Raw genomic sequence first — 21,993 nt, forward strand, 5'->3', positions numbered from 1 at the left:
ATACCCTGTCGATTTTTGTTACTTAAGTATTCACCGCTAATCCATATAATGCTTTAGAAAAGTAAATTGCCAAAGCTCCAAATATTATCTTTTTGATAAAGGTGTTCATTTTGGAAATATTGTAATAACTACAGGAGGTATTTACATCAAGAAATACCCTAGGTGTCTAGCCACTATCTCGGGCTACTTCGCGAACTAAACGGTAGTCTTGATGATACCGAGTTCTGTATTGGTTATCACAGGGAATACATGCCCTTGGCAATTTAGCCATCCTCTGTATAGCACTAGATGGTGAGCCAACCTAAATAAAGAGATATTCCATACCCCCCAAAACTGCTGCAAACGGTTCCTTATTTGCAGAATTTTCCGGTAAACGTTGTCCTGATATCTCTGACATGGTCTTTTTAGTAGTTTTCTTAGGAGCTCGAAACGAAACCTGCGAAGACGAAAACCCAAAGTTAAATGTTTCAGCTGCGGAAGAATCTTTTAATTGCGCGGTGTAATATCCTGCTTCGTTCTGGACGTATAAATGTTGATCTTGCGGTTCCACCACAAAGACTAGTAATTCGATGACAACCCCAGGAAGGTCGGAGGCTCCACCTTTTGAATAGCAATTAAAGAAGGCGACACAGCCGCAGACTTGTTCATATTTATCCAGCACATGCTTCGTAACATGTTTGTTAATCCCTTCCATCAATCCCTTCAGCGTTGTATCTGCAGAGCAAAAAAAATCTGGTGCCGCCATATACGCTGTCTCAGGTGGGTTTCTGATGCGAGCGTGAGTGTGTACATTGATACAAACACTTGAAAAGTATATGCCTTGTCCACCCCTTGAGTTTGCTTTTGGGCTCGAGTTTTGTCCCACAAAAAATATTGTGTCCCGTTCGAATAAAGCCAACTTGTGAATTTCGACGTATTTGTGGTTTTGAGGCAGGACCTGGCAGATATTCACCACTTGATCGCGTCGTTTCTTAAGAACCCTCTCTTCCCGTGAAAGTATCCGCGTATCATCTGCCTTATCTGCAATTATCAAAGTAGCGGTACTAGGTTCATCCCTATATATCTCCAAAAACAGCTTTTGGTTGTATAGTAGGAAATTTGTCGTCGCTCTTTGATATCGTTCAGATAATGTTGGTTCGAACCACCTTTTTAGAACTGCGCTCTGGCCCACCCGAAGTGTTCGATAACGCTTAACGGCGAATTTGTCGGTTTGAAGAACTTCCATCCAGATATCACAGACTTGTGCAAGTGTAAAATGTTCCTGGTACGGTAGGTATTCTAGGATTTTCTCGTGGATTTCGAGGGGTAGTAGGAGGAGACTTATGCCATATTTTGACCGAGGGCTTGGAGTAGTTACATCTGGTTTCGGATTGACTGGTGCCTCTGTTGTTGTCTGCGAAAGGAGGGACTGGTGTTTGGCATCGATTTTGGACGTCGCTTTGCTGCTTTGAACTAGGCGAGATCGTTTTGGTTTTTTCCGACCCAAATTCGCCGCCGCTGTCGACGGGATGTATTTCGCTCTCTCAATTTTGCATATATCCGGCAGTACAGCAGCCTTATCAAACCCCCCCGTCGTGCTGGTATCCTGAGATCCGAGGAACATATTTTCAACCGACGATTGGTTGTTTAGGAACGGATTTGATAGCTGGATTTTGAAAAGACCCGCTCAAAACGCGTGAACATTGTCTCCTGAGATCAAGAGAGAGGTGGGGTAATTTATATGTACTTTGTGTTATCGTAAGTGTTGGTCCATTGGATCTGAGATCGGTGGTTGAAAGAGTCACTCTCTCGAGGCGTCAGCTCAGCTCAGCTCAGCTCAGCGACACGATCAGACCATGTGACTACTCGCGGTGCACGTTGATTTGAGTGATATTTTCCACGTTTGGAAAGAATGCTGATTCCCTCGAACATTTCTCCAGGCCTTCGTAGCTGCCAAAAAGAGGCCAGCTGCCGAAGCTGACACATTTCGTCCTGGCCAAACAACACCCAAGTCCATGTTGTATTTTCACGAGACTAACTTCCAAAAGCTGGTCTCGCCTCGTATCTAGGTTGATGTTGAACGGAACTGTAGACATGCATGCTTAAAACTTTAATCCAGTGACTGGCTTACAATACAAGGCCCTGCTGGTTTAATTACACAATCTAGGTAGTGGCTCAATATTTAACTCCAGACGGCCCCTATTGTTAAACCAGGCACAATTTTGGCCGGTTTAAACATTTTGAACCAGCATCTGGTTGAGTTGTCGGACCAGCCATCTAGTTCACTTCTTCGGTCAAAACGCAGTCTCGGATTCAAATATTCATGACCAGGTGCCTACGCGTATACGGACTGCCCAATTAGTAGTCTCGTAAATACAAATCCACGGGTGTGTTGTATAGCTGTAGACACACAAGGATACGACTATCGAAAAATTCCATGAGGGGGTTAGGTAGTAATCTAGGATGCCCTCTGGACCAGATTCAATGGATCATATAAGTCGTGCGCGTCTGAGACATAGAACCATCATGATAGATCTAGACCTAGTTCCTTTAAAACGACCCAGAGCCTAAAATGACCATTTATATCAAGTACCTGGGTACCGGCCTTAAACCCACGCCCACAAAGACTGTCTACACTATTGATTTTGATTTGAATGAAAAAATTTGATTTCTCATGATATTATTACACCAACACGCCCTTAAATTTTAAATTAAACCTCGCCAACTAGTAGTACAAAAGAAAGAGATTATAACGTTAGAAACAAATCAACCCTACTAGCGAGGTGCCTTTGGAGACGAACCCTAGGCAGCCCAACCAATATGTCCCAAAGCTCTGTGCTATTGGGCATTCCTCCAATCGCGCTTAAGCATGAACAGAAATAGGCTTCGAATAACCTTGTCCGACAAACGACCCTGGTCCACTATGCACATCCGTAACCGGCTTTGGCTCAACGCCGACACGCTCCTTGCTCAACAGTTCAACCAATAGTGGGTTCGGCCTTCCCTCCCTCTTAACACCATCGACACCCTTCTCCCTAAATTCAGTAACCTGCTTGATATAAGAATCGAACAAGAAACTGCTATCCAATGGTCCTCCCTTCGCCTCTGGATGGAACTGGGTTCCCATTATCGGCTTGCTCTCGTGGATAATTCCTTCATTCGATTGATCGTTCAAGTTGATGAAGTATGGTTTCCAGCCGGCCGGAAGAGTCGAGACATCGACGGCATATCCGTGATTCTGAGAGGTGATGTGGCATCGACCGGTGGTGAGGTCGAGAGCTGGGATGTTGTGAGCACGGTTACCGTACTTGAGCTTGATGGTCCTGGCACCGGCGGCGAGGGCGAGGAGCTGGTGACCAAGACAGATACCCATGATAGGGCCAGTATAAGATTCCATCAACTTTCGGAGATGATAGACGGTTGGTGCGCAGTGAGTTGGGTCACCGGGTCCGTTCGAGATGAAGACACCGTCGAAGTGGTGGGCGACCTTGTGGATTGGGTAGTCCCATGGGAAACATGTGACAGAGGCTCCACGACCAACGAGAGATCGGAGGATGTTCTCCTTGACACCACAGTCGATGACAGCAACGTGAAGGTCTCCGGTAGAGGAGACGTGGAACGGAGCCTTAGTGGAGACTTTGGCGACTAGGTTGATTTGTTCAGGATCAATGAAGGCCTCATCCTCATCTGCATCGTATTCCTCGCCGATGGTAATGCGAGCAAGGGAAGAACCCTGTTCACGAAGGAATGTGACGATATCTCGGGTGTCAACCCCGGAGATAGCCGGGACACCCTCACGAGCACACCAGTCTCCAAGGGACTCGACTGCAGTCCAGTGTGAGTATTGAAGGGCGGCATCCGCAACAACGATACCTGCGGCCTGAATATGTGGAGACTCGAAGTACTTCAGAAGACCAGCCTCATCGCGGTCACGTCCGGGAACACCGTAGTTGCCAATGAGAGGCTGGGTGAAGACAAGAATTTGGCCACGGTATGAAGGATCGGTCATAGATTCTGGATATCCGACCAGAGCGGTGGAGAAGACGGCTTCTCCGGAAATATTTTGCCTGGCACCAAAGGACTTGCCATGGTAGACGGGACCTCCCTATATCATATCATTAGCTCACAAACCACTACATCACAAAGTGAGATTGAATTACCCTGATGGTGAAGGTGGCCCGGTCATACGAAACAGGGGTGGCACCACGGTGGATCTCTGGCATCAAACGTCCAGCGCTACCGGTGACAGTGGCGAGGTACCGCTTCCCAAGAGCACCCTTGAGCAGGGATTTGGAGTGTTGATTGAGCATTCGTGTAGCCAACATTTTTTCTGATTATGTCGTGCTGTAGAGGGACTGGGTAATGATATCTTGAAGCAATAGAATGTATGAAATGAGTGAAGATGTTACGATGTCGACGAATGTTCAATTACTGTGAGCAGGTTTTCCAAATATGGTCTGTTCCGCATCATCAGTTCTCGTTAGCTCTTCGTTCCTGCCGTCATGATGCTGTGCCCACAAACTAGGCAGGTGACACGACACATAAACGACCCAATTAGGGATCAATGTTATGATATCGTGTTTCCAATACTCGAACAGCAAACTCGGAAGAATGATTGAGGCATACCTGAGATGTAGTCCTACAGTTACGTTAGTCACACGCTCAAGAATAACGGAAAGACGACAAAGAACTTACTTGGGAAGTAAAGGTTGTTGGGCAAAATCGCATACGTGCGGTGGTAGAGGTCAAACCTCCCGCAGGAACAATTGAGAAGGTTCTATGAATAGCGGACGGAAACGATCACGAAAATATGATCTTCCGAGAAGGGGCTATTGAAGCTGTGATTGTTGAGGAAATGGTTGTTTGTAGAGCCAAAGGATTCGGAGGAATCGTTGAGTCTTTTTGGGTTTTTCTTCAGATAAAGCTAATCAGATCTTGGTAAGGTTCCACTTGGAACGGCGTTCAAATCGGAGATGGGATCCGTAGCAAGGGACGAGGCAACCAGTCAGAGGGAAGCTGAATGGAATCGGAAGGGTGTCGAGTGAGGTTTTGCAGCGGAGGTTGGAAGGATGAAAGGCGAGGTTAAATTCAAAGAGGAACTCGTGCAAGAAAATTTGCGTCAGAACAAACAAGGGCCTCGCCTCCGGAAACGGGGCTAAAGTACAACACACACAACACATACCTGTACCTCATGAAGGTCCGAAATGGCCACAACCTCGCTTTTGGGAGAGATATTCTAGTCCTGGGACATATTTTTGTCCAGTTTTGGACGATATATGATTACTGACCTGAGAGATAGGGTCACTGCGCACTGATGCGACGTTGTAGCACTACAGTAATACATTAATATGAATTCTTAGGCTAGTCCGCACCTTTGCAGTCCACAGGCTAGCGGTAGGTAGGTAGAGAGGCAGTTCACCAACGGGCCAGCTGCTCACAGGCTACCAGCCTACTTACCAACCCGGCCTACTACCGAGCCGCCTACTATCAAACTAGTAGATCGGCTGGAAATTCGCAGACTTCAGAAATCAAGGCTTCAAACAAAGATATTGATTGCGTCAGTAATACAATACTGGGAAGTGTCGCTGACTAAGGCGTCGTGAAATAGACCTGGTTTACAAGTTTCAACCCCATAAAGCATTGATAGCCAAAGGGCTCAAAGGCCAACCCCTCAAAATTTCGTTCATGGCCATATCGACTGCACGAGAAAAATCTATAAGATCCAATTCAGCATCGGAACTGTCTGTGTTGGTTCGTCTTGTGTCGGTACAGATAGTTAAAAGCCGTAATATTTTAGGAATATATTGAGCTCGCTGATATGCCGTCCCCGTGACTCTAGCGCCTGCCTTTAGTAAAATCGATACTATATCCTGCCGGCCCTGATCTACCGCTAGTCCAAGCAGTGTTTTCTTAGTCTTTGGAATAGAGCCCTTAAAGTGTACTGTCCAGACTCTAGCTGTTGAACATGGCATGAAATGCATTCTGCCCCCCGGACCATTCCAGTATCCAGTCATCGATATCGCTTCAGAATTCGCGCCTATGCCTGCCTTGAGAAACAAGTTCGCTAGTTTCAAATCCCCATAATACGCTACTTCCTACAATGGTGTGCCAACATAGAGACTTATCTCTGTGTCCAAGGCGTATTCGTTGCAACTGTAGCCTCGTTCCCTTTCGATCCGTAGTAGAAGTTCAATCGTGCGCAGTGCCCAGCATTCCTCTTCGTCAAAGGAGATCTCGAATGTGCCCCTGCGAGCTTTGATAGCATGCGACAGAAAAGAATGATGGTTTCATCCATGACTCATCTGCGCCCCGGCATCGCAGAGCCTTTTAATCATAGTGAATGTATTTTGATCGGGGACACTTTTAACAAGAATAATGTCTAGTGACGCTACTTCACTGCAAAATACGAAACCCAACTTCAACGACCACGCTATCCCCGATTATCGCCAAATTATCCATTATAGTTTCCCAACGGGCCCGTCCGTGCATTGCACAGCATGGCAAACCGTGGGACTCAATTGATCCGTGTTGTACGTTTGGAGAACAACCTTTAACGGCCCCCATCCAGGGCCTTCCAGAAACAAAGTATATATGGGGTGCAATCCCACTCGATTCCCTCTTAAGTGAAAACGGCGGGTCTTACGCTTATTGGTTAAGGCTATTCGACCCCGGTTGCAGTTAGGCCGTGATAGAATTAGAGCGTCGGCTGCGAAATCGAACGTAGAACTTCCAACTCGCGCATACATCAACAAGAACATCCATGACTTCGCGAGTCGATGGAACCGAGCTCCAGCCGCCCATAGCTTTTTCGGGATATCTATCTCGCATCCTCGTACTAGTGCAAGTTCAAGCGGTGATATTTCTTCGAAATGGCTTTTGAAAGAACTACATTCGGACAGAAGCTGTGGGGTTTGGATGAGCGCCTGCTGAGAGTAGCTGGTCAATTATCCCTCTGCAGTTCGATCGTATGGCAATTAACAACGGAGTAACGCGATACACTTTGCTGTTTAGTGGGGACTAGCTCGCAAAACCAGAACGCGGTGAGGGTTCGAACGCGCGGGCTTCGAGAATTGAGCGTTCGTTAGGGTTTGCGCCAGCTTCGAGTAATCATTGGATAGTAGCCTCGTCCCCCATCGAAATCGTGTAAAGCAAGTAACCACGACTTTTGAGCCACATGTTTTCTGATAAAGTCCTTATGGCATACTGATGGCGATTGTTGATTGCCTCGACGAACAACTCAATACCTTGAAGTCTTATCGTCTCATACCCAAATATCTCTAAGCCGGGTAGCACTGCCTGAGGTGTAATGTTGATGCCCGCCATATTTTGGGTATCGAAGGTCAAATGTGCCCTGTGAGGCGCAGAAAGGAGCACATTTGTATATGTAATCTGCTGATGTGGTTCCAGACTCTTCATAGAGGCGGCACGATCTGTAGTAGCAGTCATGAACGCTAGCGCCTCAAGAATCGCAGTAAATCTTTGCTCCAAGGCAAGATCACACTGTTTGTAGATTTTCCAATCTCCAGCGTCCCAAAATTGATACAACTATTGGATTTTCTAAACACTCCGGAGTGTGTCTATTCTTGGTTTACACCCGCACAACAAGAGAATGCACAAGTCCTCAGCGTTGTATTTGTCTTGATACCGGTGGCAGACAGCTCCAACGAGATAATTTCCTAATGCTGCCGATTCATCCATGCCCAAGTCGATGATGCAGGCGAGAAGACTGTCAAGCTTGTGAGTCTTGAGCAACCTGAGAATTTCAAGCTCCCACTCCAAATCATCCTAGAGCCCGTTTTCCATAATAAAAAGCGTTCGTTGAACGAAATCGCGAATGAAGATGGTTTCCCGGGCCCGAGTAACAGAGTAGAAGATGCTTTGAAGTGCGTCCAGCAATTCTTGGATGTTTTCAAGCTACCCCCATCAGCCATTAAGGACAGTCTCAATTTGTGCACATGAGCCGGGGGGGCAGCCATCCATATGGTGATCATAGTTTGTAATCGGGCCGTCGCTGGTATCGTAGCTCGCTTGCATCTTTTCAGGCCAGCAACAGTCGCTAGCCAACAGTTCAAATGGATGAAAATCTGTTACCCGGAAGTGGAAAATCTTTTATTTTACACTTGATACTAGACTAACTCGCTTGTACATTTCGCTCCTTGTCAGGCTTTATGTCTCCATAAACTCTTTCTGAGTTTCCTCGTCGATTGCCGAACTCCATTCAGGTACACCTCATGCGTGGGGCACCTGCCTCGTCATTCGAACTACTTTTATCGATCGTGGTTTGTGCGAGTATGTAGTCTTCCTTTTTCATATTTTTGCGGATTTTCCACCTCTTCATCTAGTATTCGAGTTGACTTCCCTAAAAAAATAGTTGAAGTAGAGTTAGCGACGACAGCTAAAATACGTAATTGTCAAACCATTTCCTCTTTCGGCAATGAAATCAATAATTCTTTTATTGGTAAAATTTTAGTGGAGATAAAGGCGTTTTATTGTCTCTTTCAGGTTATCCTAAGGAATTTCATCCCATGCGTGAGTTTGTGACATCTGGGATGTTTTTTGTGTTGTTTTGAAACATTTCTGTGAGGTTGATATCTTTTCGTCAACGTTGCAAAGCCATGTGAGAATCAGATCTCGAGAAGGGTAGCTGAGAGGCGGTAGGGGGTCTGCAATTCATATCATCCATATCAGGCGAAAGTTTCGAAAGAGTGCCTATTGAACGTATTGACAATAATCAAATGAGATGAAATATAAGTTGAATCGTGAAAAACAAGTGTCCGACGGAGGGGCGGATTGAGATTACCATGCAAGTGGCATCGAGTTAACAACTCCAGTCTTAGCCAACGGGGAGTCTAACTTTCGCCTGTGGACGTGAAAACAGAATCCGAACCCGTGTTATACTTATACACTAGTTTTATAGTTTCATGACACCTTTTTTTTTCATAAGATTAACAGGGAGGCTATGGCGCTGAAAAGAAGTACTCTGTATGTGTACATGCATCAATAATCTAGCAAACCAAATTTGCAAACGAAAAATAAGAGTGCGAGCCTGTACGATCGTGAGATCAGATAGACAGCATATGTAGCAAGCCTGCGCAAGATCTTAAGACTTCAAAAAAAAAAAAAAAAAACCGTTTCAAAACAATTTAGGGAAGACACAATGGCCATTAACATGCTTTCCCTTTTATCTACCATCCTCGCTTCCAAATACCGGACGAAAAGATTCAGTTCGGACTGTGGAAAACCCAGAAGCAAAGTGGAAAGTTGTGTGTGTTTGATGATTGTAAGCTTGGGTATGCATATGTATCGACGAAGGACCGTATGTGTGCAAAGGCAAGATATGATGCTCTCCACCGCTGTAGTCGATGCCTAATAGACATGGAGGGAAACCCTTTAGTTTCTATGACCTTTTAGAAAAATTGGTTCAATGATGGAAATCATACGATTTTCTAAGCCGACTATTCCTTGATTTTGCGGGGCCCGGATCCGAAGGCGTAACTGATATACTCCAATACATAATAGCGGTAGTCCAAGAACAAGAGCGACGAGAGCGATTATATTATAGTCTCAGGTGAAAGCCCCATTATGAGATGGTGGAATAGTTTGTCGCAAGGCTCTAATAACGAAATATAATTCCTTCAGCTGAATTGTTGCAGAGATGTCGATGGAATAGTCGAGTTCTAAAAATTGGTTACAATCAATAGTACCCTTTTAGGAGCTCAAAACGTTTTGTGAATTGATTCCAACCAGTTCCGCAGCGGCAACAGCCAAGGCTGGCGAGATTTTGGAGAATTTGTATATGACCACTAGCAACATTTCTGACGTGGCCAGTAGTATTTCATGGGCAGAGCTACTTCAAATCAACTGGCGTTATCTACATGTACACGCTAGCTTTGTCGGAGGTTAAATTAACTACCTAGGTATATATAGATCCCAGCCATGAGATATCAGTGTAATAACCTCCAGCCTACTGAATCACACATTTACAACATCCTGCACCTTTCTCCTCCACAGGTTTAACCCTCACCACCGCTTCCTTCCCCTTCCCCTTCTCCTGATAAGCCACCGCCTCACTCCCCACCGTCTGCACCGGCGTAATCTCCTCCTGCTGTGGACTTTCCTCATCACTTTCATCTTCCTCATCACTTTCATCCTCTTCATCTTCGTCGTCATCTTCATAATCCTGAATATCATCTAAACTCCATTTTATGGGCGACTCAACCTTTTCGTTCACCATATGCGGCGTATAATCGAGGGATGATACAAGCCAGTCAGCTGTAACCCGTCCAAGGAGTTTGTGGTCTGCTGATGGATCGAGACAACGTTTTCCGTTGTCATGACAGAGTTTACAGACGTTGAAGCCGTCGTCTTCGGTGGAGCAGCCGCAGCAGTCTTTTCAAAATAATAAAAATACATCAGTTCTTTAACTTTTTGGACATCGTAGCCATCTATACGGGAGGAAACTTACGGAAGTAAAAAGTACGTAGCGACCGACCACAAAAATCGCAGTAGAGTGTTTGGTCGAAATAATCAGTTGGGAAGGGAAAAATATCGTGTAGACAAGGTACCTTCTTCAACATAGGCGGAGTGCATTTTATCTTATCCTTCCTCATCTTTTCAAGCATTAGTTCTCTGCATTCAAGGTCTAATGTCACATCGATAGGCAACCGTCCATATCGATCCTTAAACCCCAGATTAGGATTTTTCTCCAGCATAGCGGCAAGGAGCTCCGCGTCCCCTCTCGCGCAGGCATAAAAAATGGGCGTACGCCCAAACTCGTCCACCATTTCGATAATAACCCGCAATTGGTCTTCAGGCGTTTCATCGATTGCTTTTTTAATATCGCTCAAGGTATCCAAACACAACTCCCCGTCGGGGTATCGTATCAAAAATTCTTCTCCAGTATAAGCACCAGCGTTTGCGAGTTTTTCTGCACAGGGAGCGAATCCTCGTCCTTTTGCTAATTGGTACCCCGTTCGCCCCCATTCGTCACGTTCATCGACATTGTGCTTTTTCTCGATAAGGTAATCTACTAGCCATCCGATACCTAATCCGGCTGCTGCTATAATCCCGAATTCACCGTCTACGAAATCGACCCATTGAGAAAACGTGATGATGTTCATGGCTTGGAAGTAGACTCGCATGTTATTCTTTCGATTACAGACCCAATCCGCTACGTGGGCTTTTGTAGCGTCGTCTAAATTCGAAGCACGGTTTAGATGATATCCCCAGTATGAACAGCAGTATTCTAGGAAACCGCAGTCTTCCATGAATTTTTTGAAGCCGTCTTTAAATCGGATTGGTTCTTTAAATTCGCGGATTGGACCGTTGTCGAAATCTTTGAAACTGAGAAAGTTGACGCAGAGGTTACCGATATATGCGTCGTCTAGTTTTGGATACGTAAAGCGGGTGCCATCGTCCGGGGTCTTTTCATTTGGGGCGTCGGCGCTTCTGAGGATGTATTCCCTTGCGGATTGATGTATGAACCGTACCGTGGAAGACGGCACGCTAGCTCGCCTTGGTACGAAAACACCCCATTGAGGTTCTTTTTCGTCGTCATGCGATTCTGCAAATCTTTCGGCGGAGATTATTTCCAAGAACGGGATTCTTCCGATAACCCGTTCGATATCACAGTTTATCTTCTTTTTCATGTCGTTGAGACATGTATCCTTCATATCCAGCGCCAAAGCGAATTGTAGTTCTTTGACTGTAAGTGGACGGCCAGACCTAGCGACCCAGAGAACTAGTTTTCCGTATATAGCTAGGTTTGAATTTTCTTCGTCTTCTTCGTCTTCGGATGATGAATCGATTTCTCCCGGGGAGTGGGGAGCCTTTCCATATTTCTCTCGAATTGTAGTCATGATGTGGTCGTACATTCCGAATATTTCGCGAGGGAGCTTCTCTACCATTTTTTCGAGCCATTTTAGAGTGGGTGAGAGCATTCTTTTGATATGATCTTGAATACGGCGGAAGGCGAGGACGACCCATAACATCATTCCTTCGGCTTTGCTTGTGAGCTTCCTTTTCAAGGCCCATTTGTCTTTATCGTCGATTGTTAGTTTTGTCTGGAGCCTGCATAGTTCCAACTCGATTACTTGAGATATATCCTTCTCAGTAACGCCCGGGTGTAGAACAATCTTCAGCGGGTTGAAATCAGAAAGATCATTATCCGCGATCCAATCGGGCCTCGAACTCATGAAAAGCCTAACATTTTCATTGCATTTGAGAAGGCTGGGTAAGCGTGTCATAAACTCTTCCATGTTCCTGTCGGAATGGCATTCATCCATTGCGTCGACAACACAATACACCGGGTTTTTGGAAACTTGTAGGATGGTTGTGAAGATATCCAGAAGATTTGCGGTGCCGAATTTGAATTGGCCCGGTTGAGCTGGATCCCATCGGTCGCAAAGAGATTTGCATTGTTTGTATACTGTTGTGAAGTCGCTTTTGTTCTCTTTGAGGTATTGGCAGATAAAGGCCTTTAAGATTTCGATGCAGGATTCTTGGGCGCGGACTCGCTTGTTGCAGAAGTAGGAGAGCAGTACGGGAGGTGTCGGATTTTCCTTCTCAGGTGCAGACTGTTGTGTAACGGTCCTACAGAGGGTTTTGGTGAAAACGCTTTTACCGGAACCTGCTTTGCCTTCTAGGAGTAGGACTTTGTGGTCGTCGGGCCCTTGCCATTGGATATACTCGTCCGCGGTATCGATCCAGCCGAGGGTTCCCTCCGCTGCGTCCTTGATGTCGTTCATGGTTGTTATGTTGGCGGATAAGGATGTGGTGAAGACTATAATGTAGAACGATATCAATACCTCGTCTTTAGATTGCTAGATAATGGATCGATAGGCATACTCTCGCACATGTGATCATTGATTGTCCCTGTTACACCGGTTAGCCAAATACCTCCCATACCAAAGTTATAGATATAGGGTAAAGACATCCATACGCTTCAAATGCTGTACGGTCTCCTTCTCCAAACTCCACAGCGACTGTATCCTCTCCAAATCGTCCTTCCAAAGCATCTTAAACGTCGATATGCTATAATCTCCTTTCGTCTCGCTCGCAACCGACTTGCTCATATTATCCATCGTAGAGCTGATGACTTGTGAGAATGTGGGGAGTTGTTTTGAAGATTCGTCTTGGTGTTCTTCGTTTGAATTCGCTTTGCTACTCGAGGACTTGAAACGGTTCATGACGGAATTGCGGCGGAGGGTATCCCGGAGATTGCTGTCACGGCGTTTTATTTTAGGGTTGAAGCCAGGGTACTCCGGTGGCGGGTCATCGGTTGTGGAATTAGATCCTTGGTTTTGTTTATTCGTCGATGCGAGTACCGCGCTGATATAAATCGACATACGTTAGTACCAGAGCCCTTGGGAAGCAAGACAGGTGGAATAGGACTAACAATCTAATATCAATAACCATCATGACCAACAACTCCGACTTCGCCTTATACAACCTCGAAGAATGCTCTTTAATCGACTTCTCCGAAAACGCCACACACACCGACGCCCAAGCAACTTGTTTCTTCCCACCCTTCATCTGCACCATGATCGGCATCAACTCATCTTCCACACCCTTCAACACCGTCTTACAATGCTTTAACTGATCTCTTATTGTGTCGTACTCATCTTCCGCCGCCGGTGGTAAACTAGATTTGCTACCGTTTAATCTGGATTTGAGAGAGGCTATTCGCTGTTTTTCTGCAGTTTCGAGACGGAGAAGGATGCTACGCAGGGATTGGACGTCATGGTAGAGGTCGGAGATGTGGGTGGGGGCATCTTTGATGCCGTTTATCAGGTCGACTACTGCTTTTGTAGTTTTGATGGCGGCCGAGGCGAGGGCGAGGATCCCGCTGGCGAGACCGATGGCTTCCGCCATGTTATTTATATTATATTATGTATTAAATAGAAAGGTTGGAGGTATGTTCAAAGAGTTATAGATTTAATGCTCCGACTAAAAGTAACTATGATATATGATGTCGGTTGCCCGCACGGCGAAATCATCAGAAAGGAAGGAAGGAAGCCGGAAGGAAGGATACGTAAAATATATAAGGACCAAGGCCCGAGTCTTATTAATTCCTCAGCCAACTACGGCTGAACTGCCTCGCAGAGAACGGAAACCAGCTTCCCAGATGTCCGAATCTGCTGTATTAAAACGTGTGCAACAGTCCGCATGGCTTGCTGCAAGCGAGAAAGTTGGCAACAGCTGCCTGTCTCCAGGAATGATTTGAAGCCTTGAGGGGAACACAATAGTCTGGGTTCCAGGTTGGCGGCGTTTCCCGTCGTCTCGAGATAGCCCTCAAATTCGGATATCGATCCACTCGAGAAAGTTTTTGCTGGTTCATCCAGCCAATCAATCGAACTGAGGGTGCAGTTACGGGTCTAGCTGCATGGTACCAGTGACAAGGATCCGTCGCGATTCCGCTAAGTACTTTCGGCTGTGTTTTTGTGGTTCGCGAAAAGAAATCCTTGGATCCTCACATTTACGAGCTTCATGAATCCACGGCGATAATTCAATACCCGTACGGATCGAGGTTCTTTCTTTCTATTTCGACACGAACAGCTTGAAGGAGAACTACCACATCAACACAATGTTGAACATTAACACACTCACCGGGGCCTAGGAACAAGTGAATTTGAGACTAAGAAACAAGATAGTTTCGGTTTCAGTTCATCCCATGATAAGTGAAATAAGAAATATAGTGGCGTCCCCGTCTATCCTTCGCGGGATAGCCCCGTATTCGCCAGGTGTATATCACAAAACTTAACATGCAACAAACCACGCATATCAAGAATTTCCTTCCCAACTCGACGACCAACATTGCATTAGAACCAAAGTAAATCATATATAAAAAATGTCAACCAAAGCCACAATCTTCAAATGCCTTAACGGCACCTGGGCCCTCCACCGAACCCTCACGTCCGTGATCCCCTCCTTTCCCTCCGGTACATTCACTGGATCCGCCACCTTCACTCCCATCCCTCCTTCTTCCTCATCCTCCTCTGAGGCAAAACAAACCCTCCTATACACCGAAACCGGCGAATTAATAACCACTTCCGGCCTAACCCTCCGTGCAAACAAGAAGTACATCTACACCTACTCCCCAACTGACGATAAACTCTCAGTGTGGTTTGTTAAAGAATCACGTGGAGATTCAAAAAAAGACAACGAAAACAACGCAAATAATAACGTGGAGATTGATTATTTATTCCACGAATTGGTGTTTGGAGAAAGTGAAGGGGATGGTGGGGTGATAGCAGATGGAAGGTGGAAGGCAGTAGGAGATCATCTTTGTATCAAAGATAATTATTCGGCGAGGTATGAGTTCGAAGTTGGAGCGGGGGAGGTTGGGAGGTGGGTGCTTAGGTATGATGTTAAGGGACCGGCGAAGGATTATGTGAGTGAGACTAGGTTTGAACGATAACCATTTTCTTCAAAAAAGGCTTTCCTGTATTTATAGCAATTATGAAAGAAGAAAGAACGAATAATGTACATTCCATTCCATTCCGTTTAATAAATTCCCTTCTCTTCTGTCAGTACCCCGTATATGGGTGTTCAATTTCATCCCTTCTCGCCAAAACAAGAGAAACAAAAATACTTTTAGAATTCGGTAGCATTCACTTTCCTCTTTGCCTCTTCAAACGCTCCTTTTGTTTCTCCGCCTATTTAATAATCACCATCTAGCATTAGTTTCTTCCGATCTATTCGGACGTCGTGTTTGTCAACGTTACTCCATACAAATAGATATAACATTTCCAACCCAAACATCACATTTAAAAGGAGCAAACCGGGGACATACTAATCTCATCAGCTTTTCCCTTAGCCTCACCAGCAACTTCATTTGCCTTCCCCTTAGCCTCACCAGCTTTACCCTTCACGGCACCCTTCACTTCTTCAGCTGTTGGCGTTTTTTTTCGTGCCGTACCGACTACACCGCTGACTTTATCCTTGACGACGTGAGTGGCATGTTCGGCGCCTTGTATGCCTGCGGCGAGGATTTTCCCGCCTTTTTTGTCGACGGTGTCGATTGTGTCCTACATTTCCGGATTGTTAGTTGATGTGGTGTGAAAATAGGGGGAAGGGTTATAAGATACCTTGACGGTCTCGGTTACAGTCCTTTGGCGGATGATGGAAGTTGAGAGGGGCCTTGTGGTGTAGGGGAGACGGGTGATGAGGGTACGACGGATGATGGCGGACATTGTGATTATTTGATTGATATCGATCGAGAAGGGTACACTAAGGGTGTAACGTCAACCGTAGTTGATTGCCAGAGTTCTTGTCAAATATTTGTCTTAGGAGGTGATTGTGGAGACTGTATGGGATAAAGAAAGTATTGAAGGGGTTTGTGGTATTTATATTTTACTTGTTACGATAAATTTTGGGTGGTTTATGATATCATGGAAATGTAGGGGGGGGTATGATGTCACTTTGATGTTATTGTCGCAACGCGAAAGTTTGTTGGACTTTTGTATACCGCCGCTTGTAACTAATCGGCAGGTCACGGCTCCAGAAACAGGTAGCTTGCAATTATACTTTGATCAGATTTAGTTAGATCCAGTAATTGGTTCGGATCTATGTAATTCTGAAGCTAAATGCGTGTAATTGCGATATCTTGTTCTGCGAATGAACTTGTTTAGCTGTTTTCGATACCATAGAAAGCCATTGACTCTCTGGATGGACTTGGTTTAGCCGTTAGCAATCCACACCGTCACTGTGAAGTGCGTGAGCCCGAGTATCCAACCAGCCGACGTCATAATACAAATGCGGCTCGTGGCGACCTATTTGGCAGGGCAACACAACTTTTCGCCATACTTGCTTTCTACAGATTGTGTTGCGTTGTGTTGCGTTTGAAAGTGTGGCGTCTGTGGCTAATAATAATAATATTTTTTCTTTGTTCCAACGGCTGTCTGCAGAAGCGCAAGATAGAAAAAAAAACGCGAACGGTTTCCTTTTCAATCTTCTTCCTTTTCCCTTCTTCAACATCCAACCATCACCTATCATCATCACAGCAACCAAACCAACAACGGCAACAAACCAAACCAACAATCAACCAACAATTCCCACTACATTCAGATGTAGATATCTACAATTGCCCTGACTTATCCCTTTTTCCGCTGAAATAATCGGAAATAACAACGACGGCAACGACATTTCACCTTTTCGAGGAGTCTGGAGGTGGCTTTCTGGAGAACAATAAGACCCACACGACCTTTTCCCTTTCGCTCACTTTTCCTGCCGAATACGTTCTGCACACTCACCTCCCTTTAACTTATTCCGGGAACAAACATTTCATCTACGTCACATCGTCAACAACGCGAAAAATACCTCTCCAACAACCTAACGATCTAACAACTCGTGGCAAGACAACAAAAGGCCTTTTAATAATGGATCCGTCGGCTTTAAAAGTCACGGAATTGAAGGCGGAGCTTAAGAAACGCGGTTTGGCGGTTGGTGGGTTGAAGAAGGATTTGGTGGAGAGACTTACGGAGGCGATTGAGAGAGAAAAGGCTGAAGCTGCTTCCGAGCCGGAGGAGGAGGAAGAGGAAGAAGCCGAAGAAGAGGAGGAGGAGGAACAAGAAGAGGCTGGAGGTGAGAGTGAAGAAGAACAAGCTGAAGCCGAAGTAGTAGAGAAGCCTGAGCTGAAGGTAGAGGAGCAGGATGAAGCTCCCGTTGACGCGCCGGAGGGTGATGGTGAGAAAGAGGTCACAAAAGATGATGATGATAAACCTGAAGAGCTAGAGAAGATGGAGGAAGATATTAAGACGGAGGAGGAGGACAAACAAGTTAAAGGTGAACCGGATACTTCTGCTTCGACGGAACAGACTACCTTCGCTTCGACGCTATTGGCCGACAAGGCGACCGACGACAGCCCGGAAGACGTTGAGATGACGACGACAGAAGAAACTAAGGGGCCGGAAATCGCGACTGAAGACAAAATGGAAGTTGAGAAGTCGGATGACAAGCCAACCGGGCCAACGCTGCTACCACCCGCACCCACCGTCGAAACCGCTGCTGCGACACCCATTCCGACACAAGAGGAACCAAAGCAACCGGAAAACGTCCTCGAACCCGTCACACCCGCTCCTACACCGCTACAACCCCCTGAAGCCGTCCAATCCATCGAAGCCGATCTCAGAAACCGACGGAAACGCTCGAGATCACCGTCGGTCCGTGTCGACGAGGCTGAAGCGAAGAAGGCACGAATCCACGAAGAAACGGTTGGAAAAGACGAAATTGCTATGGCTGACGCTCCAGTTATCAGCACTGCCTCCCCCGAACGAGGCCGAAAGTCACCAAGGGATAGATCGAGGAGTAGATCGAGAACTAGATCCAGGTCAAGGTCTAGATCTCGTACGGAATCACCATCGCAAAGCAGACAGAGACCGTCGATCGTAGCTAGTACGAAGGATGCCAGGTTCAAATCCCTCTTCAACAAAGAGGAAGCTGCAGCTAAGAATCAAACAAATACCGGGGCCGCCACTCCACCACGATCCGAAGATGAAGACGAGACTTCTCCATCGATTCACCCAGCTACACGTGGCCTATACATCCGCGAACTCGTCCGCCCACTTCAGGAGTCGCAGCTTAAAACACATCTCATCCAGCTCGCTAGCAAAACCACGGACCCTAACAGCGCAGACCCCTCGGTATTAGAATCGATCTACTTGGACGGAATCAAAACCCACTGCTTCGCCATCTTCTCGACCGTACAAGCCTGCTCGCGAGCCAGAAACGGAATGCACGGGAAAATCTACCCGAACGAGAAGAATAGAAGGGTTCTGTTCGCGGATTACGTCCCAGAGGATAAAATCGGTTCTTGGATCGCTCGAGAGAAAGATAACCGTGGAGTCAGATTCGTTATCACCTACGGCGACAGCGAAGATGGTGTTGAAGCTGTTCACGAAGAATTTTCTAGTGGAGGAAATGGTGGAAGAGGTAGTATTGGCGGTGGCGGGAATAGGCGTGGAAGCGGTGGTGCAGCACCTATCGATGCGCCGGCGGGACCGAGAGGACGATCAAGCTTTCCGAATAATGGATCAGCTGGAAACACTTTTACTACAGGTGCTAATGCGATCCCACAGGGTGCTAGGGTCGTTAGTCTTGACGAGTTGTTCTTGAGCACAAAAACCAAGCCGAAGATTTATTATAAACCGGTTGATGCGGCTACTGTTAAAGAGAGGATTGCGAAGGGACCGGTTGAAGGAGAAGTCAGAGGGAGAAGGGTTGGTGGACGTGGTGGTGGCGGTGGAGATGTTGGAGCTGGCGCTGGCAATTCGGATTCTTGGAGAGGCGGATTTGGAGGCGGTGGAAGGGGTGGGAGAGGTGGTAGGAGGGGTGGAGGGGATAGTTGGACGAGTAAGGACCGTGAGAGGGATAGGGATTTCGAGAGGAGGGATTGGGTTCGTGACGGTGGGAGAGGGGATAGGAGGGGGCCTTTTAGAGAGAGAAGTCCGAGGGATAGGTGGTAGATTGGCTTATCAGATGGAGCGGTTACGAGTGAGCGGGGGCGCCTGTATACTTTTTTTTCGCGACTTTTACTTCTACCTCTTCTAGAAAAACTTACCATTACTTAAGACTACTAATATTCGACAGGTTCATCAGTTTTCGTTAGATGGAAGGGGGGCTTTTTCGCGGATGTACAAAAGCTCGCCGTTACTTTACTTTACCCCTTTCCCGCTTTCTTTGCAACTTTTCCTTAAGACTATGTATATTAGGTGATTAGCTTGTACCGAGATCGAGATTGGTGTTCATTATATCGGTGGCTGCAGCTGGAATGGCGAATGCATGCATACAAGGAGGGTCTAAGGAAAGCATTTTGTATAGCATGCAGATGATATCGATAATATAACAATGAAATATACTTTCAATATATACCATCTCAGAATTTCAACGAGATTCATAATGTGGTGTATAAAAACCAAAAAGCTGCAAGATAGTTAAACCCCCACAAAACCAAAAAGTCTTAAAAAAAAAAAAAATATAAAAAAAAGTGAAATATCCCGCTGAATGACCCCAACTTGATATAATGCTGCATTCCTAAATAGGGTAGAGAAAAAGAAAGACTACAGCTGCATGATAGCTTTAAATTCCTCGAAGTCGATAGTTCCATTTCCGTCTTTATCAGCCTCTTTGATCATTTCTTCGATCTGTTCGTCGGTCAGATTCTCGCCGAGAGCTTTCATTACCCCACGGAGTTCGGTGGCGTCGATGGTGCCCGTTTTGTCCTTGTCGAAGACGTTGAAGGCGTCGCGGAGTTCGCGGTCCATGTCGCGGTGTTGTTGGTCGCGGGGGGCCATTAGTGTTAGGAATTCTATATGCAATCATGGTTAATGGTGGGTTGGGGGGAGAAGGTTTGAAGGGGGGGGATCGTGGGGGAAATACCTTGGAAGTCGATGGTGCCGGTGTTGTTCAAGTCGACTTCGTGGATTATGTCGCGGAGTTCGGATTCTGTGGGCTGTTGGCCGAGAGATTTCATGACGGCGCCGAGTTCGTCGATGCTGATTTCACCTGTACGTGATAGCCCAGTTATATCAGTTTCGTTTGTCAGATACAGAGTAGATTGGGTGTTGTTTTGTGTTGGAAATGTGGTATTTTGGAAGCTAGGTCACGGCGGGGATGAGATGGGAGGGGAAGTACCATTGCCGTCTTTGTCCTATTGATACAGAGACAGCTCGTTAGTTCAAGTAAAGGAGATGGTACGGATGAGAGAAGCTTACAAACATCTTGAAAGCATCTTCGAAGGTTTGGACTTCTTCTTTGCTGAGGAGGTGGGCCTGTTTGTCGAGCGGTGGTCAGAATTGAAGCTTTTGAAGATGTGGATATGCACGCGGCCAGCTTCTGCAGCCCTGGCGCGGGGCAGAGATCCGACCCAGCTGAAATGAAGGTACCAGAAGAAACGGGGCCGGCGGGGTTTTTATACCATCTTTCTTGTTTTATAGCTTAGAATATATACTTTTAGTCAGTGAATACTGTGGGTTCCTGAATGGAAAAGCTGCGGCCGGTGGGTTGGGTGCGGGGTGAAGAGGGCGGTGTACTTGGTCTGTAGGGCTGTGGTTTTTGATTTCGGGGCTGAGTTTAAATTCCCAGATGAGGGTTTCGGTAGAGTCCTTGCGAAAAAAAAAGGTGCGGGTTTGATTATATAAGATTTTTGAGAGAGAGAAGGGGGAAAAGGGACAAGAAAAAACTAAGAGTCCTAAGTCTTATGTATGAATGGGAGAACTGAAGGGACAGAGTCTACTCTTTTTCTAACAGGTTGGTTCCTCTTTTTTGCCTTTGGTTGCTTTTGATAGCGGGGTAGGATCTACGAGTACTTTAAGCTCAACCAGTGGAATAAAAAACGTGAGGAAAGGTGGGGCCGGGATATGGCCATGGTTTGACGGATTCGGATTCGGAGTTCGGGTTGGAATATGACAGGTCGGTCTGATCAGGTCAGGTCGGATGGGATGGATAATGCCATCTACTTAGCTCGTTCAAATGGTGGTGGTAATGGTTTATATCTACAGATTCGATATTCAGCCGACAAGGGGGCGATATCGATTGGGGCATGGTTTGGTAAGTGTCTTGAATCAGGCGTCTAGATCGGACTTTGATAAGATCGTTTGAAGTTACAGATAGATTTGTTTTGATGAGTGAACGGTCAATTCTATTTTATACCTTTCAAAGCCGATATAAGAGTCATGGCTCAAGAACATTGCATGTATTCATCTTAAACTCGAGGATTGGATATCGATAGTCTCGAGGGATCTCGAAATGATAATTATCACAAGCCGGCCAAGTTACCGACTGGCAGCTGGCGTTGTGTTGGGGACATTTGCCAGATCGGAGCCGACGGTAACCTCAGCGCAACACATTCCTTCAAACTCTGCCCTGCTTCGGCTCTTTTCTGTCGCAAGCTCTCTTTCTTCTTTCCCTTCTCTTCCTACTCCCGGGACCTCATCACATTCTATATCCCCAACTTCAACCTTCCATATACCATCACCTTACACGGAATAACAGCCAATCCGGACTTGGATATAGCTG

The 21,993-nt window shown here is 46.2% G+C and overlaps 8 protein-coding genes across 10 annotated transcripts; 2 read left to right on the forward strand and 6 right to left on the reverse strand.

The window, feature by feature from the left end:
* Positions 1-301: 301 nt before the first annotated feature.
* Positions 302-1,603, reverse strand: DFL_006448 (uncharacterized protein; the record flags this gene model as incomplete). Its single annotated transcript, XM_067635878.1, has 1 exon — positions 302-1,603. One exon carries the CDS (start codon positions 1,601-1,603, stop codon positions 302-304), a length of 1,302 nt encoding a protein of 433 aa, XP_067490264.1.
* Positions 1,604-2,662: 1,059 nt separating this feature from the next.
* Positions 2,663-4,304, reverse strand: DFL_006449 (uncharacterized protein; the record flags this gene model as incomplete). Its single annotated transcript, XM_067635879.1, has 4 exons — positions 2,663-2,704; positions 2,781-2,812; positions 2,875-4,084; positions 4,140-4,304. The coding sequence occupies 4 exons, from the start codon at positions 4,302-4,304 to the stop codon at positions 2,663-2,665; spliced, it is 1,449 nt and encodes a 482-aa protein (XP_067490265.1).
* Positions 4,305-7,086: 2,782 nt separating this feature from the next.
* On the reverse strand, positions 7,087-7,425 carry DFL_006450 (uncharacterized protein; the record flags this gene model as incomplete). The annotated part of the gene is made up of 1 exon (XM_067635881.1): positions 7,087-7,425. The coding sequence occupies one exon, from the start codon at positions 7,423-7,425 to the stop codon at positions 7,087-7,089; it is 339 nt and encodes a 112-aa protein (XP_067490266.1).
* A 2,518-nt stretch (positions 7,426-9,943) lies between these two features.
* Positions 9,944-13,851, reverse strand: DFL_006451 (uncharacterized protein; the record flags this gene model as incomplete). Its single annotated transcript, XM_067635882.1, has 5 exons — positions 9,944-10,368; positions 10,445-12,760; positions 12,826-12,852; positions 12,920-13,308; positions 13,376-13,851. 5 exons carry the CDS (start codon positions 13,849-13,851, stop codon positions 9,944-9,946), a joined length of 3,633 nt encoding a protein of 1,210 aa, XP_067490267.1.
* Positions 13,852-14,827: 976 nt separating this feature from the next.
* On the forward strand, positions 14,828-15,397 carry DFL_006452 (uncharacterized protein; the record flags this gene model as incomplete). Its single annotated transcript, XM_067635883.1, has 1 exon — positions 14,828-15,397. One exon carries the CDS (start codon positions 14,828-14,830, stop codon positions 15,395-15,397), a length of 570 nt encoding a protein of 189 aa, XP_067490268.1.
* A 176-nt stretch (positions 15,398-15,573) lies between these two features.
* Positions 15,574-16,172, reverse strand: DFL_006453 (uncharacterized protein; the record flags this gene model as incomplete). Of its 2 annotated transcripts, none has more annotated exons than XM_067635885.1 (3): positions 15,574-15,635; positions 15,773-16,007; positions 16,068-16,172. In XM_067635885.1, the coding sequence occupies 3 exons, from the start codon at positions 16,170-16,172 to the stop codon at positions 15,574-15,576; spliced, it is 402 nt and encodes a 133-aa protein (XP_067490270.1). The 2 variants fall into 2 exon arrangements, with proteins under 2 accessions (XP_067490270.1, XP_067490269.1); XM_067635884.1 differs by lacking the exon at positions 15,574-15,635 and adding an exon at positions 15,640-15,674.
* Positions 16,173-17,357: 1,185 nt separating this feature from the next.
* Positions 17,358-19,442, forward strand: DFL_006454 (uncharacterized protein; the record flags this gene model as incomplete). 2 transcript variants are annotated; one of them, XM_067635886.1, is made up of 1 exon in its annotated part: positions 17,358-19,442. In XM_067635886.1, the coding sequence occupies one exon, from the start codon at positions 17,358-17,360 to the stop codon at positions 19,440-19,442; it is 2,085 nt and encodes a 694-aa protein (XP_067490271.1). The 2 variants fall into 2 exon arrangements, with proteins under 2 accessions (XP_067490271.1, XP_067490272.1); XM_067635887.1 differs by having other exon boundaries at positions 18,711-19,442.
* Positions 19,443-20,036: 594 nt separating this feature from the next.
* DFL_006455 (uncharacterized protein) lies at positions 20,037-20,896 on the reverse strand (the record flags this gene model as incomplete). Its single annotated transcript, XM_067635888.1, has 5 exons — positions 20,037-20,284; positions 20,356-20,481; positions 20,611-20,626; positions 20,691-20,747; positions 20,894-20,896. The coding sequence occupies 5 exons, from the start codon at positions 20,894-20,896 to the stop codon at positions 20,037-20,039; spliced, it is 450 nt and encodes a 149-aa protein (XP_067490273.1).
* Positions 20,897-21,993: the final 1,097 nt, after the last annotated feature.

This window comes from Arthrobotrys flagrans (genome assembly GCF_004000055.1).
Source record: "Arthrobotrys flagrans strain CBS H-5679 chromosome Unknown unitig_9, whole genome shotgun sequence".
Classification (NCBI taxonomy): Eukaryota; Fungi; Ascomycota; class Orbiliomycetes; order Orbiliales; family Orbiliaceae; genus Arthrobotrys; species Arthrobotrys flagrans.